Raw genomic sequence first — 23,343 nt, forward strand, 5'->3', positions numbered from 1 at the left:
CAGCTCTGCCTTACCCACTCCCACCTAAGCATTGCTGTGCTTGCTAGCAGCTCGAGCACATTAAGAATGGAAAGGAAAGGCTGGTGTTTCACCCCATTGTGGCTCAAAACCTTCCTCCACCTAAGCAACTTCCTGGCTCTTCCTTTACAGGGCAATGCAGCACTGCAGAGACACACAACACTTTCTTTTTCTTGCATTTAGATCTTAGTGCCTTTGGACATGGGGGGTTATTGAGTGAAGAGGCTGGGTAAAAAAAAAAACATTATGTTTTACTCTTACATTCCTTTTCTTCTTGTCCTTCCTTCTTTTACTTGCAAATCACTCCCTTTTATCACTACAGAAGAAGGCAGCATTGCCCTTCCCCCAATCACCCAGGATTTCCTTCACAAAGATGGCATGTGTACTTTGCTCCTTCTGTGGAGGAGTGCCAAGGGGAGAAGAAGAAGAGAGGGTAACATGGAAGAGGTTTCAAGATTGCTGACCTTCAGTTAATTTAAGGACAGGAACAATTCAGCTGCTTCAGGGTGTAAATAATTTTGGGTTCAAATAATTTTGAATCAGCACTAGAGTGACCATTAACAGAGCATGAAAAAATATTTTTGTCTACCCATATGGAGCAAGCTCTGGCCAAAATTACTGCCCAGCCCTGGGACCAGTCTCCACTGAGCAGTAACATGCATCTAAGATGCTCGGACTAACACTGACCTGGGCTGAAGCGTCACAGTGCAACACAGCTCTCGGCTGTCAGACTGCTGTCCTCCTAATTCTGCCTCTGAGTCAAACCACAGCAAATTGGAGACCTCTGCCCTGCCCTCTGGTGTGTGAGGACTACAGGACCCTGTCTGTGCTGGCTGCAGCTCCAGCACAGAACTGGGGTGAGGATTGTGCCTCTCCAATATGAATGCAGCAGTTGGGTGGCAGACTATAGCCATTTATCTTCCCCTGCAAGAAATTTGCCCTGCCTTCAATTTTTTTCCCTCTTTCACCAAGGGTTCACCCTCTCTTTTTCCTCCTCTCACATCCCCTCAGCCTCTTTTTAAGGTCCATCTCTTGTTCTCAACATCTTCTTTTCCAACCTCCCCCATGACAATGCTGCTCATGAGTCCAGGATGGTCTATATTCAAGGCATACTTTGTTCCATCAATACCAGTCTCCACTTGTGGCTGGAACCTCAAGTCTTGCTCACCTCAGGGCCACGGGGTGAAAAGTTAATTGCTAAATCTAAAGAGGTATATTGTGAGTAAGGAAAGATGTCAAGGAACACCACTTCTAACATCAGAGCCTTTTTTTCTGCAATATGCAGCAAAAAAATCATTGAAAATGCACCAGGCCAGGGATTTCCCCACAGTATATGAAAATACTCCTCAGTAAGAAGCCAGTATGGGCTACCAACTGAAATGTTCTGATGAGTTGGTGGCATGGGCTAAGTACAGACTTGATTGCACACTATCACCAGATGTAGTTCTGAGGTGCAATTAAGGCAGCCTTGTTAAGGTCCCCTAAAATCAAGAAATAGGACACAGGAGAGGTAAGCTTAAACAATCAGTGGTGTTCGGTCAAAGGTTGGACTTAATGATATCAGTTCTTTCTCAGTCTTATGGTTTTATGAGTCTATGACTTGTTCCTGCTGCCTTTTTGACAACTGTATATAAAATATATGCACAGAGGGAGAGCAAGCAACAGCTTACACAGCGCTGTGTGATGCTGTAAGACCCTATAACCTTGCAGAGTCCCCAGAGAAATCATGGGGACCATTGCTCAGGCAGACTGGGAGCAGGAAAAACTTGACAGCCACTGGATACTGAACAAGAGCTGAGGAGAAGAGAGCAGGACATAAACTGGGAGTGTCTTGGTTCAGCAGTCAGGCCTGCAATGCAATCCTGCAGAAGGCTACACACACTGCAGTGCTCTGCAGCTTGGTACATGGCATATGATGTATCACTGGCATTGTAGAGCTGCTCTTCTGGAACTGTTGCATTGTGGAACAGCGGTGGGAGCAGGGATCACCGTGTGTTGGCACAGAGTGTCACCACTTTGACAGGCTGGGAACACATGGCAGTAGGCACTGGAGAAGAAACCAGGAAAAACTAGTTGGCATGTCCATATAGGATCAGTGCCACTCTCTTTTCTGCAGGAAGTGGAGAGGGGAAGACAAGTGATGCTCTGACATTTTGCCAGTAAGCCAACAGGGAATCAGGCAAATAAAATTCCCTACACTGGACTTGGGGGTGGACACAGTTGAATAATAGAGTGCAGCTTGACTGCCAGCTGAGCCAGGCACATTGAAGCATGAAGAGAAAGGCTCCATGGCATACAAGCAAGCTAATCTTCCTCCAGCTCCATGAGGAGCTGTGAGCAATGTACCTGCATTCAAAGCAGTGTGCAAAGCCTGTGTGTGGATGTGCATCATGCAGCACCTTTGCTGAAGACTGCTGGGAGGAGGAGACAGAATGGCTGTGTAGCACCTGGCTGTAAGCTGAGACCAGGAGAGATGGGAGGAATATAAAATGTCCCTGCAGGCAACACCAATTACCACGGCTCATACAGTGCTCAGGCCAGTGGTGCTGGTAGAAGGGCTGCTTTAGAATTTGGAAAAATTTGCAGAGAAACAGAGTTTGCTGGGAAATGAAGCATGAAATAGTGCAGCCTGACTGCTAGGGAGCGGGATGGAAGGAAGAGGAAGAGGAAGAGAGGTGACAAAGAAGACAAGTGAAGAACAGGGGACCATGGGATTACTTTTGACTAGACCAGACTGCACAGAATTCAAACCTCCTTCAGGACAAAAGTATTGCAGATAGTAAATATACCAATAAACAGTTTACATGTTGGCCTGGGATTCTCAAATTTATATAGAGAACTGTAAACTCTAGTCCCAAGGTAGCCACAGGTCAGTGTGACCTTCCTCCTACATCAGAGCTGTTGTTTAGGCTACCTTTTTGGCTACCATGAGCCCTATTCCACAAAAGATATGCTATTACCAATCCTCTGTGGCAAATTTTCCACAGGAAAATCATGAACATTAGTGATTTGCATTATCTCCACTTCTCCCCAGCTTTTGGTTCCTATAGGAAACCCACCCACTGAGTCAGGGACATAAAGATCTGCAGAACATTTATAGTCCTGGTGTAAGTCCCCTCAGCTGTTCCATATGTCCAGTAGCATCTGTTATAGCTCAAAATAGGTTTTACAAGTCTCCAGGATTTGAAAACATTGTCTCGGTCTTCACAACCTTCTCAGTGCTTTGCCTGCATCACCAGAAGGGATCTCAACGAAAAAGAGGGGGAACATCAGAAGACACTCTTGGATAGATTTTTGATACATGATATAAGAGGGAATACCTCAGAAAAACAAAGTATCTTGCTGTGGGAAAGAAGATCTCAGTTTCTCCTCTGTGGAGAAATGAAGGCAAAGTTAAGCATCTGGGAAAACATTTGCCAAAAGCTGGGAAGAATCACTGAGATTTTGTAGCAGAAAATTCAGCCAGAGAAGGGCAGTTGAGTACTGCCAAGCTTGGCTAAATACCAGAGAGGGGGAAGGGCCCTGTTAGATGTCATCAAGCCACAGGGGTGAAATGTAGAGCAAGGGCAGGGGGAAGATTTCAGTGTAATCTGCAATCTCCAGGTGGATGTCTGGGCTGTGTCACACATCTCCCTGCAACAACGGACAGAGAAAAGTATCCTAATCTCAAGAGGAAGCAGAGAGATTCCCCACTGACCCCCAGGACTGATGGGTCAGTGGCAAAAAAAGGAAGAGAGTGCTTAGGATGCATCAAAAAATATACTGGAAGGACACACAAGAGCCAGCTCCCTGCATCTATTGCAAATAAGTCTGAAACAATATGTCAATTTTCCTAATAACTAAATTTTCCTGGAGAAACAGAGCAGGCACTCATCTGGCCACATAATCACAAAATCAACCTCTCTGTGTTGTGGTTGTTGTGACAAGGGTCATTTGTTTCAGACCCCTGCGCACCCTGTATGCTCAGCACTTGCTGCAATGCCAGCCCCAAGGCCTCCAAGAGCTGGGTTGTCAGTCTGGATGCAAGCAGGGAAATTGCAGGCTGTCAGTCACTGGGTACTCAGACCCTATGTGTGAGTGGGGAGGACAGAGGAAGAAATAAACTGAACAGTGAAATTCCAGCTGCCCAGGAGGTGAGCAGAAACAGAACTTCCATGCATGCAAGCCAAGGCCAAGAAGAAGCAGCCAAAAGAGGTAAGAGGAAATGCAAAGAATAAACACTCAGCAATAGGGAAGAATCCAGTCCTTACAGTCAAAACTGTGACAATAAGTATCCACTGCATTCCCTAGAAAGTGCAACCCCATTATCCACAGATGTTTACAGGTACCTGTTGCTGCAAGCCCAAGAGAAGAAACTGTCACATTAACTTTTAAGTTACCAGTAGGCCAAAAGAGATGCAGGCTTTTTTTTTTTTTTGTAGGAGGTTTCCGTGGTTTTTTTGTTTAGTCTTGGGCATTTTCTCCTCACATGAGGAGAAAATATCAGAGAGAACAAAATCTTGAACATTATCAGGGATACCTGGTGTACTTTCATCTTTTAGACATAAAATAAAAAGGTCTTGGGGAAAAATAGGTTTCAGTATGGGCTATTCCTCTGATGGTCTCAGTTCTGCTAAGTTTGCAGGGAAAGGTTACATGGCAAGAATGAAAATACCCATGCAGTCCATTTGCCACTATGTAAGCTGACATCCAGTGTTTCAAGAACAGAGCTGTAACCTACAACTGTGGACTTTAAGGCAAAAATGCAAATGGACTTAGGACTGAAAGCAGGAAGATGGTGCAGAGACCCAAGAGAGAGGCATGCCATTGTCCTTCCTGGGTCAAAGAGCTTGTTGAGGTTAAGAGGTATGGCTCTACTTTCAGAGAGAAGGAAATATCTCATTTGAATCTCACTGTGGACAACGTGATTCCATAAAAACAGAACTCCTGAAAAGTATTCACCTAAGCAACACTCAAGGAAGTTCCATTCAGCAGAAAGACCTTGAAACATGTTTATTTACATTGTTTAAATCCCATAATCTTTTCTTTTTCTCAAGGGGGATTTTGGACAATAGGGCTACAAGGCTGGCTAAGTACACATTAGAGTCCAAGTACGAGAAAAAATACAAATCAAGTCTCTAGCCCAAGTGCCAACCTGAATGCTGTATTTGCTCCTTTAACAGCCATCTCTTTCCACAAAGTTTTGCACTCAAAGTGGCCATAACATGCATGGATGGGACAGAAGCAGAGAGCAGGATTATGAGGCACAGTTACATAAGTATGACCATCCTGTGAATGAGCATGATTGAATGTTTCGAGTCAGGAGCTTGGCTTAACTCAATTAATTCCCCATGCTGGCAGCAGCACTCTCTGCCATCCATCTGATAAGGTGAAATGGTCATAGAATCACAGAATGGCTGAGGTTGGAAGTGACCTTGAGAGGACATCTGTTCCACCCTATCTTCTCAAGCAGGGTCACCTAGAGCTGGCTGTCCAGAACTGCTGTCATCTTCATCCTCCTAAGCAGCAGCAGGGTAAGGAGAAAGTGCCGAAGCACCATGTGCGCATGATTGTTATCCAATGCCTTCATCTCAAGACACTTAATCAGGAAAGCTAAACCCATCTTTTCCAAATCCTGTTTCAAGGCAAGCTATGTGCACAGCTGGGAAACAATGCAGCTTATTACACTGTTTTCCCCTTTCCCTCAGAAATAATATTTTCAGGCTGTGCCCGCATGTACCATTCCACCCAGGCCCCATCGTACACTGCGACATCTGGCTTGCCACAGAGGTAGGCCCCCAGAGCCACATGGCAGGCAGTGACCCCAGAGCCACATGTGGCTACCACTGGCTTCAAGAGGTCCACCTTCTTCTCCTGGAACAGAGTGCGGATCTGCTCAGGGGTCTTCTCTAAGCCAGACTCTGTGAGGAAATCAGTGAAGGGGATGCTCGTCGACCCAGGGACATGACCAGGCTCAATTCCTAGAGAAAAAACAATACAGACAGGAATTAACCTCTATTATCTGGGACAAGTCTATTGCAAAGCCTCTTCTGTTTCACTGAGAGGAATATTTATTGCTTAGAGTATTTTGTTAAAAAAGTACATTTACTTTTGTTACACTTTGCTTTACTAGATTACTGATTACGCAGGAAGGATGGCTCTATGTGTAACCTTCATGTTACCATATGGACACAACCCTGCCAAGTTCCATTCTTTCCCCTAGTTCCCTCCACATCTTTCTCCCCATGAGAGCAACCCACACTGATGACACCCCTCCACAGACCATTCTGAAGGGAAGAGTAGCACCAGTACTTGAAGAGACCAATGAGAATCTTCAGGGCATATCAAAAGCTATGTTCCTCACCCCAGCCCCTCATGAGGACAAAAAGATACATGGCTTCCCTACTGCTGAATTTTCAATGAGTAGCACTTGCTAGTCAAAAGGGAAGGAGGACAGGTGGACGCACTGCCTGAAGTCCCATCCCATAAAAGACAGCCATTATTTCCTAGCATTTCCTCTACAGGAGTCAAAGTGATGGGCACCCTAAATGAAACCCCTCTTTATAATGCCACTGTCTCAGAAGGCGCATTACCATCTCGGGGCTCTGGCTCTACTCCCCGGAACCGTCCTGCAGCACGGGCATCCACTAGTTGGAAGCGACGGGAATCCAAGTTATCTAAGACATCCTCATATGTTTTCACCAGGGACTTGTCCAAGGAGGCATGGAACTCAGATGGAGCTACCTGGGTTTTCCCAGAGCTAAGTGCATTCCCCTCTCGCTGCCAGTTCTTCAGGCCACCATCCAGAAGGGAGACAGCTTCGTGTCCAAAGACCCGGAACATCCACCATACCCGAGGTGCTGAGAAGAGACCTTGGTCGCTGCCATCATACACCACAACATGAGAATCATTCCCCACACCCAGCTTCCCCACATACTCGGCAAAGTCATTAGCCTTGGGCAGCATGTGATCGTAAGGCGAGGTTCGGTCACTGCACTGGTCAATGTCAAAGAAAACCGCACCAGGGATGTGGCGCTCCTCAAACTCCCGCTTCGCATCGCGCTTCATCTTCGGCAAATACCAGGATGCATCCACGATTTTCAAGGCCAGGCCAGCTTGCTGGGACTTGATGGCTTCTGAAAGCCATTTTGCAGATACCAGAGCTCGGTAAAGGAGTTGTTGCGACATCGCTCCCGAGTCCTGGCTGAGATTAGCCAATTTCTGGATTCTGCCGGAGTCCACCTGACTGCAGAAGGTAGAGAGAGTCACAAATTAGAGACCAGTCTTTCAAAAAGCAACTGGACAAAGATGCATTTTGAGACCTGTGTCTGCATTGAGGTGCTGGCTAATTCTACAATGAGGGGCGTGAAATGCTCCAGCCCTGAAAGTAGTTTCCCAGAGCTCGTCCCAAACAACGCCCCGAGCGGGACAGCCACGGCAGTCGTGCCCTGCGCCCGGCCCCACGCAGCTCCTCTGGCCCTATCCAGGGACGCCAGCCAGCTCCGACAGCAGCCAGAGCGGAGCGGGGCAGCCCAAGGACCAAGTGCTCGGCGGTCAGGCACGGCCCCATGCCTCTGCCCGCACGGAGAACACCGGCAGCCGGGGCCTTGCAGGGGCCCCGCCGCCGCCCTCTGCGAGCCCCCCCCGGCTCGGCGGGGCCGCGATTGCCGCCGCTTCGCCCCGTACCTCCGTGCTGGGCCTCGCTGCCCGCCAGCCACGGCCGCCGCCGGAGGGCGGGAGCGCTCCCAGCGGGCCGGTCCCGGCCGTGCGGCCGCCTCCGTGCCGCCCCTCGGGCCGCGCCTCCCGCCGCCATTTCGTGTGTCGGGCCGCGTCGGGTTCTGTGTGTGAGGGGAGCGCGGCCCGGCGGCGGCGCTCCCGCCGGTGCCCCGAGATGGCGCGGCAGAGCCTCAGCCGGGCGCTGGTCACGGCCTCCTGGCTGGCGGAGGCGGTGCGGGCCGGGCGGGTGGGCGCCGGCCTGCGGGTGCTGGACGCCTCCTGGTACCCCCCCAAGGAGCGAAACGCCCGGCAGGAGTTCAAAGAGAGGCACATCCCCGGGGCGTCCTTCTTCGACATCGAGGAGTGCCGGGACAAGTCGTCCCCCTACGACTTCATGCTGCCCAGCGAGTCCCACTTCGCCGACTACGTGGGGGGGCTGGGGGTGAGCAATGACACCCACGTGGTGGTGTACGACGGGGACGAGGTGGGCACCTTCTACGCCCCCCGCGCCTGGTGGATGTTCCGGGCCTTCGGGCACAAGGAAGTCTCTGTGCTGAATGGTGGCTTCAAGAATTGGGTGAAGGAGGGGCACCCCGTCACGGCGGAGGTCACCCAGCCCACCCCGGCTGTCTTTAAGGCCAGGCTGAACAGGGCCCTGGTGAAGACTTTTGAGGAGATGGTACAGAACGTGTCGTCCCTAAACTTCCAGGTGGTGGATTCCCGCCCCGAGGGCCGGTTTCGGGGGACAGAGCTGGATCAAGGTAATGGAGGTGGGACTGGCACCTGCCCCAGAATGGGATAAATGTGAATACTAGACCGGGAGTAACAGCTCTTGACAGCCATCAAAAAGATTTTCCTAATGCACAGGCATGCCTCAGCCCGACTCATTGGTTACCTTAAGGGATCCACAGTTGCACGTTCAGACCCCAGTGCCATCACTGAATGCTTTTGCTGCAGTTGGCTGCAGGAGGAAATAGCCGATAAAGTTGCAGGAGGAAATAGCAGAAAAGGGCTGCAGTCATTTGGTTCCAGGATCTCCCATTCCACACCCTGCAGAAGTTTATCAAAATGCAAACATGGGAGGTGAGAGCTCCCAGGGGTTTGTTCAGGGCCATATCTAAAACCAGCAGACACATAAAAACTATCAGTATTCATATAGGCGCCTCTCACCATAATGAGTGCACAAGCAAAAGCCAAGGTTTTAGGTAATACAGTAACCCAAGGGACATTCTTCTTATCACTCTGACTTCCAGCAAATAGAGAATTTGCTTGAGCTGATCTTTGTTCTTTTGCTTATGTAGGAAAAGTCTGAAGCCTTTAGCAAATGTGTGGGGTGTCAGCCTCTCTCTTTTAGGTGCCCCAAGTTAGAGGAACAAAAACTGATTTCATTACCTCGGTGAAACACTGGACACCCAATCAGCAGAAGTCCTGGGTGGGAGAAGTCCTGTGCAGTGGGGACAGCAGGTACAGCAGTGTGCCTGAAATGAAATTGAAGTTGGTTAAAGGAGGCCCTTGCTGTGTAATTTAAGCCTTGGTGTATCCCAGAATAACCTCCCTTCTGAAAGGGTGTAAAGGAAACTTTCCTGACTGACCATTCAGGAGGCACTCTGGCAATCACACTCCCACCACTAGAGACTTTTAACTGCTGGGACCAAAGTCCCTTTTCAACAGGCAGTTCCACTAAACTGATGGGTGCCCCACTTGACTACCTACACCCCCCGCGCACACACTCAGACCAGGTTTTCTTACCGTCTCGAGCCTGGGTTTTACTTAGCAGAGCCTCAAAAGTCTGGTTCCTTAAAGCAATTTATTAACAGTACAATAACACAGAAACAGCTTGAGCTCATGCCTCCAAGGAGGGACCTAAACAAAGGAAGCACTGAACTTTTATGCTCTTGCAGTCAAAGTCCTGGCTCTTCCTGCTGAGTCCTCGGCTCCTGCTGTGTCTCAGTGTCCGGTCACCTGGCTGTGCCACAGGTTCTGTGCCCTCTGCTGTGCCAAGGGTCAGCGCCAGTTCCTGGCCTCCTGCCTGGGGCTCTCACAGCCCAGAGCCCAACCTGCGGCTGGCACTGCAGCTGCACACCGAGCTGCCAGCACTGAATGTGTTCCTCAACAAGGGAATCACAGAAATGGTTGGAAAAGAGAGAGTTCTACAAGAAAGCACAGAAAAGCTCAGCAGCAGCTGTTGGGTCTGAGCAGAGCCCGCCCTGCTGGGTTTCTGTGGTCCCCGGGCTGTGCTGCCCTGCTGCCCCACAGGTTGTTGTCATTCTGTCCTGGCTGTTCACATGTGTGTGTGTTGCTGTACCGCCAGTTATTGTGGCTGCATGTCCTGAAGTACATTCCTGCATCCAAACTTCAGGAGCATTTGGCTGTAAATGACTGCACACATGGGTGGCCCAGGTGTCTACAGGGAGCCCCTCAACACATTTGATCTGCAGAAAGACAATGTGGAAGATGGGAGAGGTAATGGGAGTAATGGAGGAGCCTGTTGCTGGGGAAAGGAAAAGTTAGGCTTATCACTCATTCTATTTCTTCTCCTACCACAGCCCATCAAAGTGAAGGTTGAATTTTAACCTCAAGATGTGACTAAAATGCTCCTTGCTGGGAGCTGGTAGATTTTGCATTCTTTCCCAAGGTGAGAGTTGTCACAAGATGACAAATACCACAGACCCAACAGCATCAAAACAGATTTTTCCTTTGAAATGAGTCAGCATGGAACAGCTTATTTGTGGTGGTCCAGTTTTGCTTCCCACAGCAGATCCAGCAGGATAAGCACTCCAGCTGCAGCTGCTCATTCCACAGGAGCTTGACAGCTCTCTGAACCAAGCTAGCCAGTAGCAGCACATCAGCCAGCAGTAGGTAAAAGACAGTGCTTACACCTAAAAGAGCAATTTGAAATCAATGCTGATTAATTGCAGGGGTCATCCAATCAGGGAGGACACAATTTAGAGAAGACTAATGGTCTTCAGGTTAAGGAACTTTCTGCCTTCTCAGGTGATTTCAGTTTAATTATTGCTTCAGTTCTTGACTTCCTAATTAAGTCAATTAATCTCTCCTGTTCTGTGAACTTTGTCTCTAGAAGAGGCTAATTGCAGCTGACTCTTTTGCCTCTTTAGTTTCTCAGTTCTTTGTGGTAAGAATTAATTGTCCCCATTTTACTTTTATCCTTGCTGGGATTTAGATCTCTGTACTGGTTAAGATAAGCCATAATATAGTGCTAAATTTTATTTGGTGGGAGAGGTTCACCAAAGTTGCCAGAGTGGAATAAAGTGGGCATCTCTATAGGCCAGGTCTCATAGGTCTTAAATGCAGGTATTGCTTTGGATGCAAAGCTTGGGTGTTCATGCAGAGTGTGCAGCAGAAGCCTGACAGATGTGCAGCCCTGACCTATGCACTGAGTAGTTCGAGGTGTCCCTGCACAGTGCTCTGTTTCTGCAGGAGCTAGCTGTCCAGGGCTGATGATAAAAATAATTACATGATGGTTGCCAGTGCTGATCCTCTCTGGCTGTCGGGCACTGAAAACTGATGAACAAGAATTATAGTTAACCAAATGCATACGGAAAAGTTGTGAATTTCTGAATTCCTTTGCAGACATCTGAGAAAAGAGGCAAAAGTTGCCAGGCAAGAACTCTATCATCTAAAAAAAGAGAGGAAACCCAAAATCATTTAATGAGCTTGCAGGTAGTTTTCTTCTCTTTCTCAGCCCTGAAGTAGTCCTTGTCTCCCTTCTGCATATAGAACTCTTCAGATTTTGCCCATTTTTCCAGCTCTCCATCCTGCCTTCCTCAAACATAAAGCTTTTACTAATCTTGAATATTCAGTGGGAATGTGAATGAAATGCACATTTTTCTTTCCCCTCTCCTCTAAGAGGATTCTGCAGCTGGGAGTGGACTGGCTTTGCTTTGATCCTGTAATAATTCTTGGGGCACAGGAATGGAGATTGAGAGACTTTATCAAAGTCTGTTTCAACCCACAGGAGCCTATGAGGACTTTGAGGGAGCTGGCCAGGACCAAGCTTAAAGTGTTCCTTACAATGTGTTCACGGTAGGTTAGACAAGATCAGTAATTGTCCCTTCTAAGACATACCATTTGAATGGAAGAGAGAGATAAACAAGGAGGCAACAGAGGAGGCATTTGGAAAAGAACTATCTGCAGCCAGCACACTCCAAAGCCACAGGGAGTTAAATATGGGCTGAACAAATCTTTTATCTCTTTGACATTAAGAAATTCCATCTGGAGCTTTCATCGCAAAGAGAAGGCTAGAGAGGAGGGGCTATGGTCTTAGATAAATAGCCAACAATAAAAACAATATGTAAGCAGAGAATCAACAGATGTGGAAAAGGGGATTAAGTAGTGAAGAAGATAACATATTACAAGTTATAAATTGTGAGGAAGGATTGCCAGACACCAAGCTGAGTGCGACTTGGCAAAAGGAATTAAATAACAAAATCTTCTGGAACAGAGTGAACAAAAGAGAACAAGGAGAGAAAGAATAAATAATGTTGCTGTGCAGTTAGCAGGGGTTCCAGGTGGAAGATTATTTGTGTGTGGTCTTGGCATTATACTGAGCCCTGAGTCTGTGCTACCATGTTTTCTTCTCTCCTACGGATAATTCTGCAGAGCAGGGAGAGAGCTAACCAAAAGATATTCCCATGCTCAAAGCAGTGAGGCAGATGATCTCGATCCCAAATACGTGTCAAAAATCAGTCATGTGATATTGGAACTTCATGAAGCAAGAATTTAATACATTTATTCAAAGCATGGTTCTATGGGACAGAAACAATTGCAAACTTCATCTTTAGAATAGGGGATATAGCACAACCTAGGCAGCTGCTGGTCTTCTAACATGGACAGACTGGGAAACTTTCAAAAAACTCTTCAAGAAAAATTACTTTAAACAAAGGCAAAATTGAGTAAAATATGTTGGTAGACTTGCACTTTACCCAAGAGCTTTATTTCCTTGCCAACAGAATTGGTTGGCCAGATAAGAGAAATGGAAACATGCATGTCTGGAAGTAATGTCTGATCTTTTCTTCCACCCATTGGAAGCATCTACAAGGTAGAGTTGTGCCATTTGCACTTTATTCATGCTTTGGGCATAACATTAGAGGGACATTTATTGGGTCAATATGAGGAGAGGGCAAATTGCATGAGTATTGTTAGGTTTTAAAAATTGACTGAAAAGGAGAAAAGTCAGATAAGAACAGCATGCACTGAAAGAAGATCTGTGGGGTTGTAAGTTGCCAGCAAGGTCCCATCATTAAGCTTACATGTTTTGTTTTGTATTTTCCTGAATCATCAAGGCTTTGAACATAGGGAGTTGTTACTGAAATGTGCTGTGGGACAGCCATGGGAAGGTCTAAATGATCACATGGGGAGAATGATGTGAGGTGCCACCTGCAGATGTACGAGTGTATAACACTACAGAGAGCAAATTCAAGTGCTTAGTAGCCCAAAACTAGTGCTTGTGTTTTTCCTACAGGACAATAACCCACATTTGGAAGCAATAGAAGAGGCTAAGACTTGGATAAATTAGTTGGGTGCAGGAACATCTCATATAATTTGACCTTGGCAACTCCTGTCTGCCAACTGTGATGGTAGGAAATGCCATTTCTTTGTCCAGAAGCCTGCTGGACACCTAGAGCTGTTTATAGGGTGGCCGAGACAGAGAAAAGTGTATCTAATTGGCTCTTACTGGGTTTAGGCTAAGGACATGAGGTTTTTGGGAGTGCTGAGGCCTTGCCATCAGTCTGTTGGAGCAATAGCAGAAGGGCAGAAAAACTATTTCGGCCATAGGGCAGTGTTAGCTCAAGGATAAGTGGTGTATGGACTGACTGTGATGATCTGAACACTGGAAATTAATGTTCTTCCTCACATGAGCCAGGAGGTACTTAAGTGGGAAGTTTCATGACAAGAATCCACACTATTTCTGAGATGGATGCTTTTTTGAAAGGCAGCTTATAAAATGACTGCTGAGGTAGCTGGGGTCCAGGCTCTGTAGTCCTAGGGTTCCTTCCTGGAGTTTCTGATGGTGACTGCATGAATCTGGTCTGGAGTGTCCTCTGTTTCATATGGGACAAGAGCAAATGTATCCTCTCCCCTGTTCAGATTCCAGCTGCATCCAGCCTTGCCTTCCAGTCCTATGTTTCTCTGCTCTTGACCTAGCAGAGAGAGATTATAAAGCTTCCTCAGCCACTTGAGAGCTCTTCTTAGGCAGTCCAAGCGATTGTGGTTGTGCAGTTTCAGCTCTTTTTCTCAGCTGAACACCCACATATGTGAATAAATGCAGTTTCTACAGAATTCTCCATCTTTCACCCACAGAGTGCAAACACTGGTCTCTGACTCCAGCAGAGTTTTGAATCTCTGGAGCAATAAAGTCTCCCTAAAGATCAAAGTCCAAACTGCTCTAAAATGAGTGTTTTTTTCAGATCTGCTCAGCTCCTACCTGAAGAGTGGTTTAAGGGTGATGAATTGTCAGTCTCCAATAAGGGAGGTACAAACCTATTTTAAGGTGTGTGAACAGTCTAGAGAAGCAATAATGATCATGGTGCCTGGGACACCTAGAAAGTGAATCGATGGCCCAGCAAGGCTGTTTGAGCAAGAGTTCCCTTCTAGTTCATCCTCCAGGAGTTCCTGGTCTCAGTACACTTCCCAGTGCCCTAGGTGGCTCACAGACTTTTCTGTATTGGGGTGATCACCAGTACTGCAGCAGAGCCTTGCAGAAATCCTTTGCTGAAAGCATCCTTTTCCATTTACTCTGTGGGAAAGTGGTAGCCTAACCCAGGCACGTAAGAGGCTCCAGTAAGCAGCTTTGCAGTCTGAGAACTATATACAAGGTTTTCTCAGTTTTTGCTTCATTTTTTATTTCCTCTCTGTCATACAGACACTGTATTGATGAGTGAGTTTTGGAGTTCTCTGTACTGAAGTGATGAGCTGTTGTCTTCTGCAGCTGGAAAAAATATGGTGAAACCATCAGTCAAAACGCTGCCTTTTCTATTTTTTCTATTCCTTTTTAAACATTAGTCCCTGCAGAAGTCAGCAGTTTTTATCCCAACTTCTCTCAGTAATGCTAAACATTTCTGAAGGATGCATGAGGTGACTCCTGGACAACTGTGCTGTATTTTTAATGCACCCGGGGAGGATTAATCAAGAGACAAAGAGGGTACATCTGGAACAGGAAGAGGACTTGTGAAGCTGACTCAGGGCAGCTTTGATTGTCTTTAGGCTCTGTCTTTGTTCAGCAGAGCAAAAATTCCCTTCAATTCTGTGCCAAAGCCATTTTCCCCTTATATCTCACTATGTCATGTTACCACTCTGCATAGTGATGAAACTGCAGTGTCACTATGTATGATGTCAGTCTCTGTCTAGGTATACTTTAATCATTTGACTGTAACAAAGTCAAATGATTAAACTGCCCCAATCACTCCCATCTCCCAAGACCAGTTATCCCAATAATTTGGGCACATAGATAGCTGCCAGTGAAACAGATTACTATTCATGTGATTTTTTTTAGATCTGTCTCATTAGAAGTTCAAACCTAGCAAGGAAACATTCCCTGAAACACATTTTCAGTGTAATACATAATGGTTTTGGCTCCAATGAGTCTTGATCCAAAGCCTCTCAAAATGATTGGAAAAGCTTCCATTATTAAGCCTTAAGAGTCTGAATTTGAAGGGTGTGATGCCAACCTTGTCCATTATATTTTTATATCTGCAACTCTCTAAAGACCTTCTTTTGACATGCAGTTTTGGACTTGCCTGAAGTGGTCAGATACACCAGAAGAAAAACAACCTGTGCTGATTTCATTCATGGAGTAGATAAGAAGTGATACAAAATTTAAATTTTGACTTCTCTGACCCCATTGTCCCAGGATAGCTGCCTCAGATGTGATGTGGCTGACTTAAGGTTGCTTTATGATTTCTTATTTATTTTTCTGAAATATGACTTTAAGGTGATGCAGAAATAAACTGTGAACAGATAACCACTTTCACAAATTCCACATACAGTCCACATTTCCTGCTTCTGAAAACTACAGTGTGTCACTACACACTGATGGCATACCTGGGGAAGGTTGGAAGTGCATTGCTTTATTCCTCTTATCACAGGTGCCCTTAATGCCTTTGTTAAGGCATTTTCTGTGGAGGTTATTTGATTCCTATCATGTCTAGGGCTTCTTCAGATTTCTACATCTCATTGCTTTCAGCGAGGAAATAGTTTGCTAAATATTCTGGAAGTTTTGACTTCAACGAAGTTGAATAATATTTGTCCTCTTCTTTTTAGCCTAATACCACTTTGTATCTTCATCCTCAAGTGGAATAAATGAGTCTTCTGGATGGAGTGAGACTATCTGCAGTGATGTCTCTAATGTCTCTTGTGGGTGTCTTTCATCACCTATGTTAATGTGTCCTTGCTCATGTTTCATTTTCTGGTTCACTCTTGCAGGGCTGGAATCTGGCCACATCCCTGGTGCTGTGAACATACCCTTCCACTCATTCCTATCAGAAACAGGGCACGAGAAGAGTATTGAGGAGATCCAGGAAATATTCCGTGAAAAGAAGGTGGATCTCTCAAAGCCGCTGACGGCCACGTGCCGCAAGGGCGTCACGGCGTGCCAGATCGCCCTGGCCGCCTTCCTGTGCGGCAAGCGCGACGTGGCCGTGTACGACGGCTCCTGGTCCGAGTGGTTCCACCGAGCCCCTCCGCACTACAAAGTCTCCGAGCTGAAGCGCAGCAAGGCCTAGAGGGAGGGCTGGGTCTGGGATAACGCGGTCTAGCAGCTGTCTCCAGCCCAGGGTAAAGCAAAAGGGAGGAGGTGGAAGTAAAGAAAATATCGGTTTGTTTAGATTTTTCCAATTTTTTAAAGAATTATCATTAGGTTTCTATTGAACTTCTGATTTTTGACAAATAATAAAATCTTAGATGATGCATCTGTGAATATTTCTAATTCTCTTCTGTTACCTGCGACCTGCTTGTGTTGGGTGGGAAAAGCAGCTCTGCAGCATGAAAGAGAGTTCCACTCTGTGCCTGAAGACCTGCAGAAATTCCTGTGGCCTGGTGAAAGATCAGGGCCAGAGTGAATCAAAGTTCAGTGCTAAAATACAGCACTGGGTATTGGACATGGGAGGGCCAAGCTGTGGTTCTGTCATTGACTCTATGGAAGATTTCTTGCCAGCCCACCATCTCCCCATTTGGAATGTGGAAAATGAGGGTACCTTCCATATAGCAACTGGACCCAACCCACAGCGAGGTGCGTTGCTTCCCTGGGGTTCAGGTAAGGGACATCAAAAAGAAGTGTATGGTATCAACTGGTATGGCCCACTGATTATTACCCTCTACTGCTGTTCCAGGTAGGCAGCAACAAGGTCCCAGCAAGAAGGCTGAGGTCGGAGAGCTCATGTTCAGCTTTAGCATTTGGAGATGCTAAAAGATCCATTTCTGCTGAAATACAGTCTTGTTGATTATCATGACTATGTTAGGAAAGCCTCCATGAAATCCTTTATGTGTGATGAGAACTTTTGGGCATGGGTATTTCATGAAACATGAACCTTTTACTCTGCTCCTTGTGTGGTTTTCCATCAGCAAGGATAACCCTTCTCTAAACTGTGTGAAACCATGTTTCCTATGGAGCTGGAGCCCACAGCTCATAGAGGGAGAGAGCATTGTTCCCTAGCAACCATCTCTACTCTTCAGCCTTCATCCCACCTCCATACCTGGACTTCAGCAGGACCTCCCTGCTTCTACAAACCACCAGTCACCACACCGGGGATCATGGACCAGGTGAGAGAGGTGGTTATGGAAGAGGCTTTGCCTCCTGGTAAACCATAGATATTTGGATTTTTTTAATCAGTTAAGAAAAAGAAGAGAGAAATGTCATGTTCACATCCATGGGGCTCCTCAGGTTTGGAAAGTCACTGAAACCTCCTCACAGTTTGGAGACCCAGTCAAAGGTGGAAGGCCTATGAGACCACTCTTGGCCATGGCTGCTGGCTGGTGAGAGTGGCCAGTTCCCACACCTGTCTAAGGAGGTTTTCTGCCTGGGAAGAACAGCTCCCTCTTTCCTCAAAGGCTGCATGTCAGGAAAGTCAGTGTTAGGCTATGCTAAATATTTCCTTCAGAAAGAAAGATCACGTTTAAGCCTTCTTAGCTCTTTGATCAAGATATATCATTTCTGATTGGTTGCCTATTGTCCCTCACAGAATTGATTTAGCAAAGCAATAAGTAGACATACTTCTGTGGTTTCTGTTATCCAGGAGGATGGTGAAATGGCCTTGAAGTCCTTCTTGACCTCAAGGTGTGGGATTCTCTGAGCAGTGCTTTGATTTTGGACCTTCAGGGCAGAAATGAAATAAAATAACAATCACATGCAGTTGCAGTGTTTTTATAATAACACTGACAACAACATCATATACAATTACAAACTGGAAAGTAGGAACAGTTGCAGGCTTTGGTGTCATTTTGTCTTGAGAGGAGCTGGGGAAATTATTGATGAAAGGGATTTGGGAAATGAAGACATTGCCTCATTAAACAGAAATTCTGCTTTGTTGGAAGAATTGGGAGAGGAGGAATTTCTACATCAGCAGACTGGAAAGTTCTTCCTACCGAATATAGTAATAATAACAAACAGACATGTTTTTGTTTTAAGTAGGAGGTGGGAGTTAGCACAGCAGTTTATTTAGCAGCAGCTTCCTGCACTTTGATCATGTGTAAGTGTATGGCTCTTCTTTAAAAAGAAAGAAGAGTGATAGAGAAAAGAAGCAGATCATTCTCTGTGAGTCAGGACTGGCTTCCTCTCCTCATGTCTTGTGGCTCTGTTCTTTTTGTGGGAGAGGTTCTGCAGAGCATGCAGCGCTGACTCCTGGAGTCTGGCTGATACAGTAACTTCGGCTTCAGGATCCCAATACTGTGTTAAGACTTGGTGCTGCAAAGACTTGTCTCAGTGTAAAACCCAAGCTGCTGCTGATTCACAGCAGCCCTGGTGGAGCACTAGGCTTCCTATCCCATGGGCTGGCACCTTCATTCCCACAACTGCCTCAAGAGCAGAAGGTAAGCCCCATGTCATGTCCTGAGCTAATCTGACAAATCCAAACATACATTCCTACCTGATCCAGATCCCATTTGTCCTGCTGCTAGTGCCAGCAGGCTCACAATTACTGTATTCCACACTGTGGCGGTACCACTTGTCAGTTTCTCCGAGTATGGATTGAAGGCACTTGAGACAGTAGTTCACGTTTGGACTCAGGTATTTATTATTTCTTATCGGTGAAACAGTCTCACCACTGTGAGTTTGGCAGCTTTTCATTAGAAAGCAGAAAATGGCTAACAATCTCTTGTTACAAGGTCTTTTAAGACTAAACTATCCAATTAAGAACTGACACCTAGATTATTTTCTCTTTTAACCCAATTACTGACCCCAAGGAGCCCCCAATGCAGGCTTTCCTGCCCAATTACAAAATGCCACCCACACCCATGAAGAAGAAGGAAGAAGCAGCATGAAGAAGAAACCCAGGATGACACCCTGTGCCCTCCATCTTGCATCCATCCACAACATACTAAAAATCCTAAAACCTAAATTTCTCACCAGGTGATACACCTACACTACTCTCTATAAAATATTTCACACTTTTGTGCATTCTAGTCTATCTTGAACTCTAGGAAACTTTCTCCATGAATGAGGGTCAAAGTCAGTGCTCCCCAGGGGGTCAGGGCACCCCAGAGCAGACCGAGAAATATTCCCAATGCCCTGGGTTTCCACACACCACTATGGGCCAGGGCTTTGGTTTTAACTTGTCACAGCCTTTGCATGGGCTAAACCTATCAAGTCCTCCTGGGATGAGGAACACACCCAACAAGCAGGACATGACAGAGGGTTACACAGATGTTCCCTCTGCCCAAAAGGCTCTTCTCATCCTAGTTGTCCAATGCATTGCCTGCAGAAGCCGCTAAGGGAGACTCAAGGACAGACCCAGGTCCCAGGGATTAGTCATAGCTGAAAGAGCTGTGCAGGGGGAGAAATGCCAGGAGTTTGCTGCACTTTGGGAAAGTGGATTGATAGAGTTTCCCTGTTGTTTGTATTTCCAGAAACATCAAGCTCAGGACAATGCAGCATTAGAAACAGGACAAAAAGGACCTAACAACTGTACTGAAATGACAAGAAACTCCTTGACCTGGGCATCTCTTTCAGATTACCAACAACTGGATTACAATTTGAGAGTAAATCTCTTCCAAGGTGAGGGGACACACCACCTACCCCTGACTTTCAAAGCTGATTCCATCTATGCTTTGCCAGGGCTCAGGCAGCCACGTTGCTGTGGGTAGAGATCTGACCATAGGTAATACTCACTTTCCCTTCTTATTCCTTCCATCCAAAGTCACTGCTTTTCCAGGCTGTGGTACCTGAGGAACTAGAATCTAGACACTCCCATTTTATGTATTCTATCCCTTTCTTTTCTTTCACTATTTTTTCCCCCACAGTGTGAAAAGTGAATGCAAATCATAACCTCTGTCATCCTGTCCAGAGTTGTCCAAATGGACACCATTTGCATTTGTCCAAATGGACACCAATGTTCCCTGCCATCTCCAGTTGCTAGTTACCTCCAGTTCAGTTTCAACATAATTTCTGTTCCAGACCTTTAGACACGTGGAGCTCTGAAGTATCTTTCCCTAACCTCTGTTTCCAAGGTTCCCCAAGATCCCTCCATCTAAGCAAATATTGGAAACTGAGAATTCATCCAAGAAACTCTGAAATAATTGTCCCTGGTCCTAGTTTCTCATGTACCAGCATAAGGCAGATTCCTTTTCCTTATACAGTATGTTCCATGACATACTGTGGGTATTGAGGACTGCATTGTCCTTGACTGCATTGTTCCGTGTAGTCACATGGAAAAGAAGGACATCTCTCCTCAGGGAGCTCAAAATCAATATTGTCAAGACAAAGGTGTGATTAAAAGGAAGGTGAAGAGGAAAGGGTTAGAAATTAAAATAAAGCCCCCTTGTGGCTAGAAGTAAAGAGGGGATAAAAAGAGAAGTCACAGTTGGCAACTCTTTGTTAAGTAATGTGGCAGAAAATGAGATCAAGAAGGCCTGGAGTGGTAAGATGGTGGTGATTTTGTGGAGCTGTGCTGCTAGTAGCTGCTAGGCAGCTAGTCACATGGATGAGGAGATTCAACAGGAGGTAAGTGGGCGCTTGACTGAATAAAGATAGGATACAAATAAAGATGATACCTTGCAGCACCCTTTGTGTGCATCTCATACTTGAGAGGTGAAATCCTCATACTTGAGGATGAAAAGCAGATAAATTGGCAAACACAGGCAACCTCCTGGGTGATGATGATGAAGCTATTTTTCAGCACCCAGCCTCAGACCTGATTGAAGGTACTGCAGTCATCACATGCCTTTTCTTGAGCCCTGGCAACTGCTGGTGTTGCTCCCCTGCTCAAATCCAGGACTGCAGTAGGGTGATTTCTACATACAATTCCTTATTTGCTGTTCCTTACAGGTGGCCCACTGAAGATCCAAAGCTTGATGAGAGATTCCTACACCCCTGACATATTTCAGAAGGCAGTCAGAGATCCCAGACATTGGCATGGAAGGAGAATTAGTGAGCTAGGTATGACTTCTGCCAGGAGAAGCACATTGCGGAATTCCTGAGATGGGTGCTGCTTCTGCCAAGGACAAAGGATTAATTTGGGCAGAGGCACAAGGGGAGTAGAAAATGGCATTTTAACAAGAGAGAAGCTCTACAGCTAGAATAATCCTTGGGGTATGATAGCACTAGGAGAGAAGCTGTAACTGAACTATGATTTCCCTTCTTTACAGGGAGATGGTATGAGAAATATTTCCTAGATCTTAACGTGCAGAATGAAATGAAGAAACATGGCGGGAGTAAAAAAGACAAATCCTAGAAGATGAAGGTTGAAGATTGGAGTGCATTCAACAATGAGTCTTTTTCTTCCACCATCTAATAAACCTGCCTGTGAAACCTGAACCCATTGCCTGCTAGCTGGCAACAGCAGATTTGTTCCTGGTGCTTTCTCCCCTCCCTATAAAGTGTTTCTGGGAAGAGCAGTGTGAGATAAATCTGAATATGCAAACAAGAAAAAAATCACTTAGTTATTTCCACCACAGGTACGGTGGGAAGGATTAGTGTGTGATGTCCATACCCTTGCAGAAGGATGTGGTGTTGAGAGGAGCCCACACAGAAATTCACCTGCTCAGCTTGTAAGTTGGAGCAGGACCTGTGAGTGGTGTAAGAGGGCAGTGGAGGAAGGGGTGTGTGTTTGTGAGCAAACTCATCTTTGTGAGAAGATTCATGATGCTTTGACAGCTACCCCAGCAGTCCAGAGAGCACAGAGGATGCACTGGGATCCTGCCAGGGTTGTCCCAGCAGCAGAAATGTGCTAAAGCAAATGGAAATTCACCTGAGAAGAGGCAGCATCAGGCTGTTTGTGAAAGCTCATGCTATTTACAAGCCAAGACAGTGAAAATAAAACCAAAGAAACAACAGGTTATTCCACCTAAAGGGAACAGGAAAGCTGTAAGAAGCCTCAGGACTCCTCCAATGCACAAATCACCCCACAACATGCATGTTCCCTTACTGAAGCTCTCATAAGCCCCACTTGCCCCTGACAGACCTTTACCTAGCTCAGAGGTAAGTGGCTCTCAGAGAGAAGCACATGCATCCAGCGTCCAGTCTGTTCAACCTGGAGTTCAGGGGCGTATCTGGGCAGTAAGTAAGGACCACCCAAGGGTTGAATGATGCAGGGTCTTTAGTGCTTCCTGATGTGTTTTTCTCACAAATGTAATGGTCTTTATTGCAGACTCTGCCTTCCAGCTCCAAAGTGTAGCAATTTGGTGCAGCAATCACAAAGTATGTTTCTGGGAATAGCAATGCCCTGTTCTTCCCCATCTGGTCCTAAGCTCTCACCGTTTTGGAAGATTGATGCTTTGCTCAATAATATGAACTGTTTTGGGACAGAATTAGGATTATTACTTCACCATTGGCTGGTGATTAGATAACAGTATGCTGACTTTGTTAAAGTAGTGAAGGAGGTTAAAATTTAACTAATATGATAATCAAGTGATAATCATTCTCCACCACCAATAATTAACCGAATATTTCCAGGCAGATGTCCAAGTCTTTCCAATTAAGGAGACTGGCCAAATTGCAGCTTGTAGAAATGTCCCTGTGGGTTTGCTTTGTACATCAGTACTGAGTGGCTGCTGTCTGAGCACACACCACTCTGGCCTGCCCTGAACAGCACAGCTCTGCAGGAACAGCCGGTTCTCTGTGTTGCACCCAGCACTGATGGCCAATATAACTCCAGGTACATAATGAACACTGTCCTCTGAGACCACAGCAGGTCCTAGTCCAGAAAACATGGAGCTGAACAGAAATCTACTGATGTTATTTGGCATATTGGGAGCAGGCAGTTCAGGGCACAGTCAGCTAATAGGCAACACAATGTGGGATGAATCCACACATAGATATAAAATTTGTTCCTACTAGACATTAAAAATGCCTACTAGCCATTAGAAATGGACACTAGGGCAAGCAGGCAGACTGCAGGATTATGGTTCAGCTGGAAGCAAACACCTTTTTACTATTCATGAAGGGTTCATTAAGAGAATAGA

General features: G+C 46.1%; 3 protein-coding genes across 3 annotated transcripts; 2 read left to right on the forward strand and 1 right to left on the reverse strand.

The window, feature by feature from the left end:
- Window positions 1–4,984: 4,984 nt before the first annotated feature.
- On the reverse strand, window positions 4,985–7,809 carry MPST (mercaptopyruvate sulfurtransferase). The gene is made up of 3 exons (XM_036400242.2): window positions 7,684–7,809; window positions 6,591–7,243; window positions 4,985–5,978 (listed from the first exon to the last, which is right to left on the reverse strand). The coding sequence occupies exons 2-3, from the start codon at window positions 7,183–7,185 to the stop codon at window positions 5,680–5,682; spliced, it is 894 nt and encodes a 297-aa protein (XP_036256135.1). The 5' UTR covers window positions 7,186–7,243; window positions 7,684–7,809; the 3' UTR covers window positions 4,985–5,679.
- On the forward strand, window positions 7,809–16,648 carry LOC118697539 (thiosulfate sulfurtransferase). The gene is made up of 2 exons (XM_036400243.2): window positions 7,809–8,474; window positions 16,156–16,648. Exons 1-2 carry the CDS (start codon window positions 7,889–7,891, stop codon window positions 16,452–16,454), a joined length of 885 nt encoding a protein of 294 aa, XP_036256136.1. The 5' UTR covers window positions 7,809–7,888; the 3' UTR covers window positions 16,455–16,648.
- Window positions 16,649–16,744: 96 nt separating this feature from the next.
- Window positions 16,745–21,697, forward strand: TEX33 (testis expressed 33). The gene is made up of 4 exons (XM_036400244.1): window positions 16,745–17,490; window positions 19,792–19,939; window positions 21,209–21,319; window positions 21,529–21,697. Exons 1-4 carry the CDS (start codon window positions 17,326–17,328, stop codon window positions 21,612–21,614), a joined length of 510 nt encoding a protein of 169 aa, XP_036256137.1. The 5' UTR covers window positions 16,745–17,325; the 3' UTR covers window positions 21,615–21,697.
- Window positions 21,698–23,343: the final 1,646 nt, after the last annotated feature.

Source organism: Molothrus ater, chromosome 5 (genome assembly GCF_012460135.2).
Source record: "Molothrus ater isolate BHLD 08-10-18 breed brown headed cowbird chromosome 5, BPBGC_Mater_1.1, whole genome shotgun sequence".
NCBI classification, from domain to species: Eukaryota; Metazoa; Chordata; class Aves; order Passeriformes; family Icteridae; genus Molothrus; species Molothrus ater.

What these genes read in the sequence shown, in the direction of transcription:
- LOC118697539 (XM_036400243.2), top strand. Translation starts at nt 7,889, where the DNA reads ATGGCGCGGCAGAGCCTCAGCCGGGCGCTGGTCACGGCCTCCTGGCTG. An exon ending in GGGGACAGAGCTGGATCAAG is followed by an intron (nt 8,475 to 16,155) that starts GTAATGGAGGTG and finishes TCACTCTTGCAG; the next exon opens with GGCTGGAATCTGGCCACATC.
- TEX33 (XM_036400244.1), top strand. Translation starts at nt 17,326, where the DNA reads ATGTTTCCTATGGAGCTGGAGCCCACAGCTCATAGAGGGAGAGAGCAT. An exon ending in CACCGGGGATCATGGACCAG is followed by an intron (nt 17,491 to 19,791) that starts GTGAGAGAGGTG and finishes TTGTATTTCCAG; the next exon opens with AAACATCAAGCTCAGGACAA. An exon ending in GAGAGTAAATCTCTTCCAAG is followed by an intron (nt 19,940 to 21,208) that starts GTGAGGGGACAC and finishes TGTTCCTTACAG; the next exon opens with GTGGCCCACTGAAGATCCAA.
- MPST (XM_036400242.2), bottom strand. Translation starts at nt 7,185, where the DNA reads ATGTCGCAACAACTCCTTTACCGAGCTCTGGTATCTGCAAAATGGCTT. An exon ending in AGAGCCAGAGCCCCGAGATG is followed by an intron (nt 5,979 to 6,590) that starts GTAATGCGCCTT and finishes TTTTTTCTCTAG; the next exon opens with GAATTGAGCCTGGTCATGTC.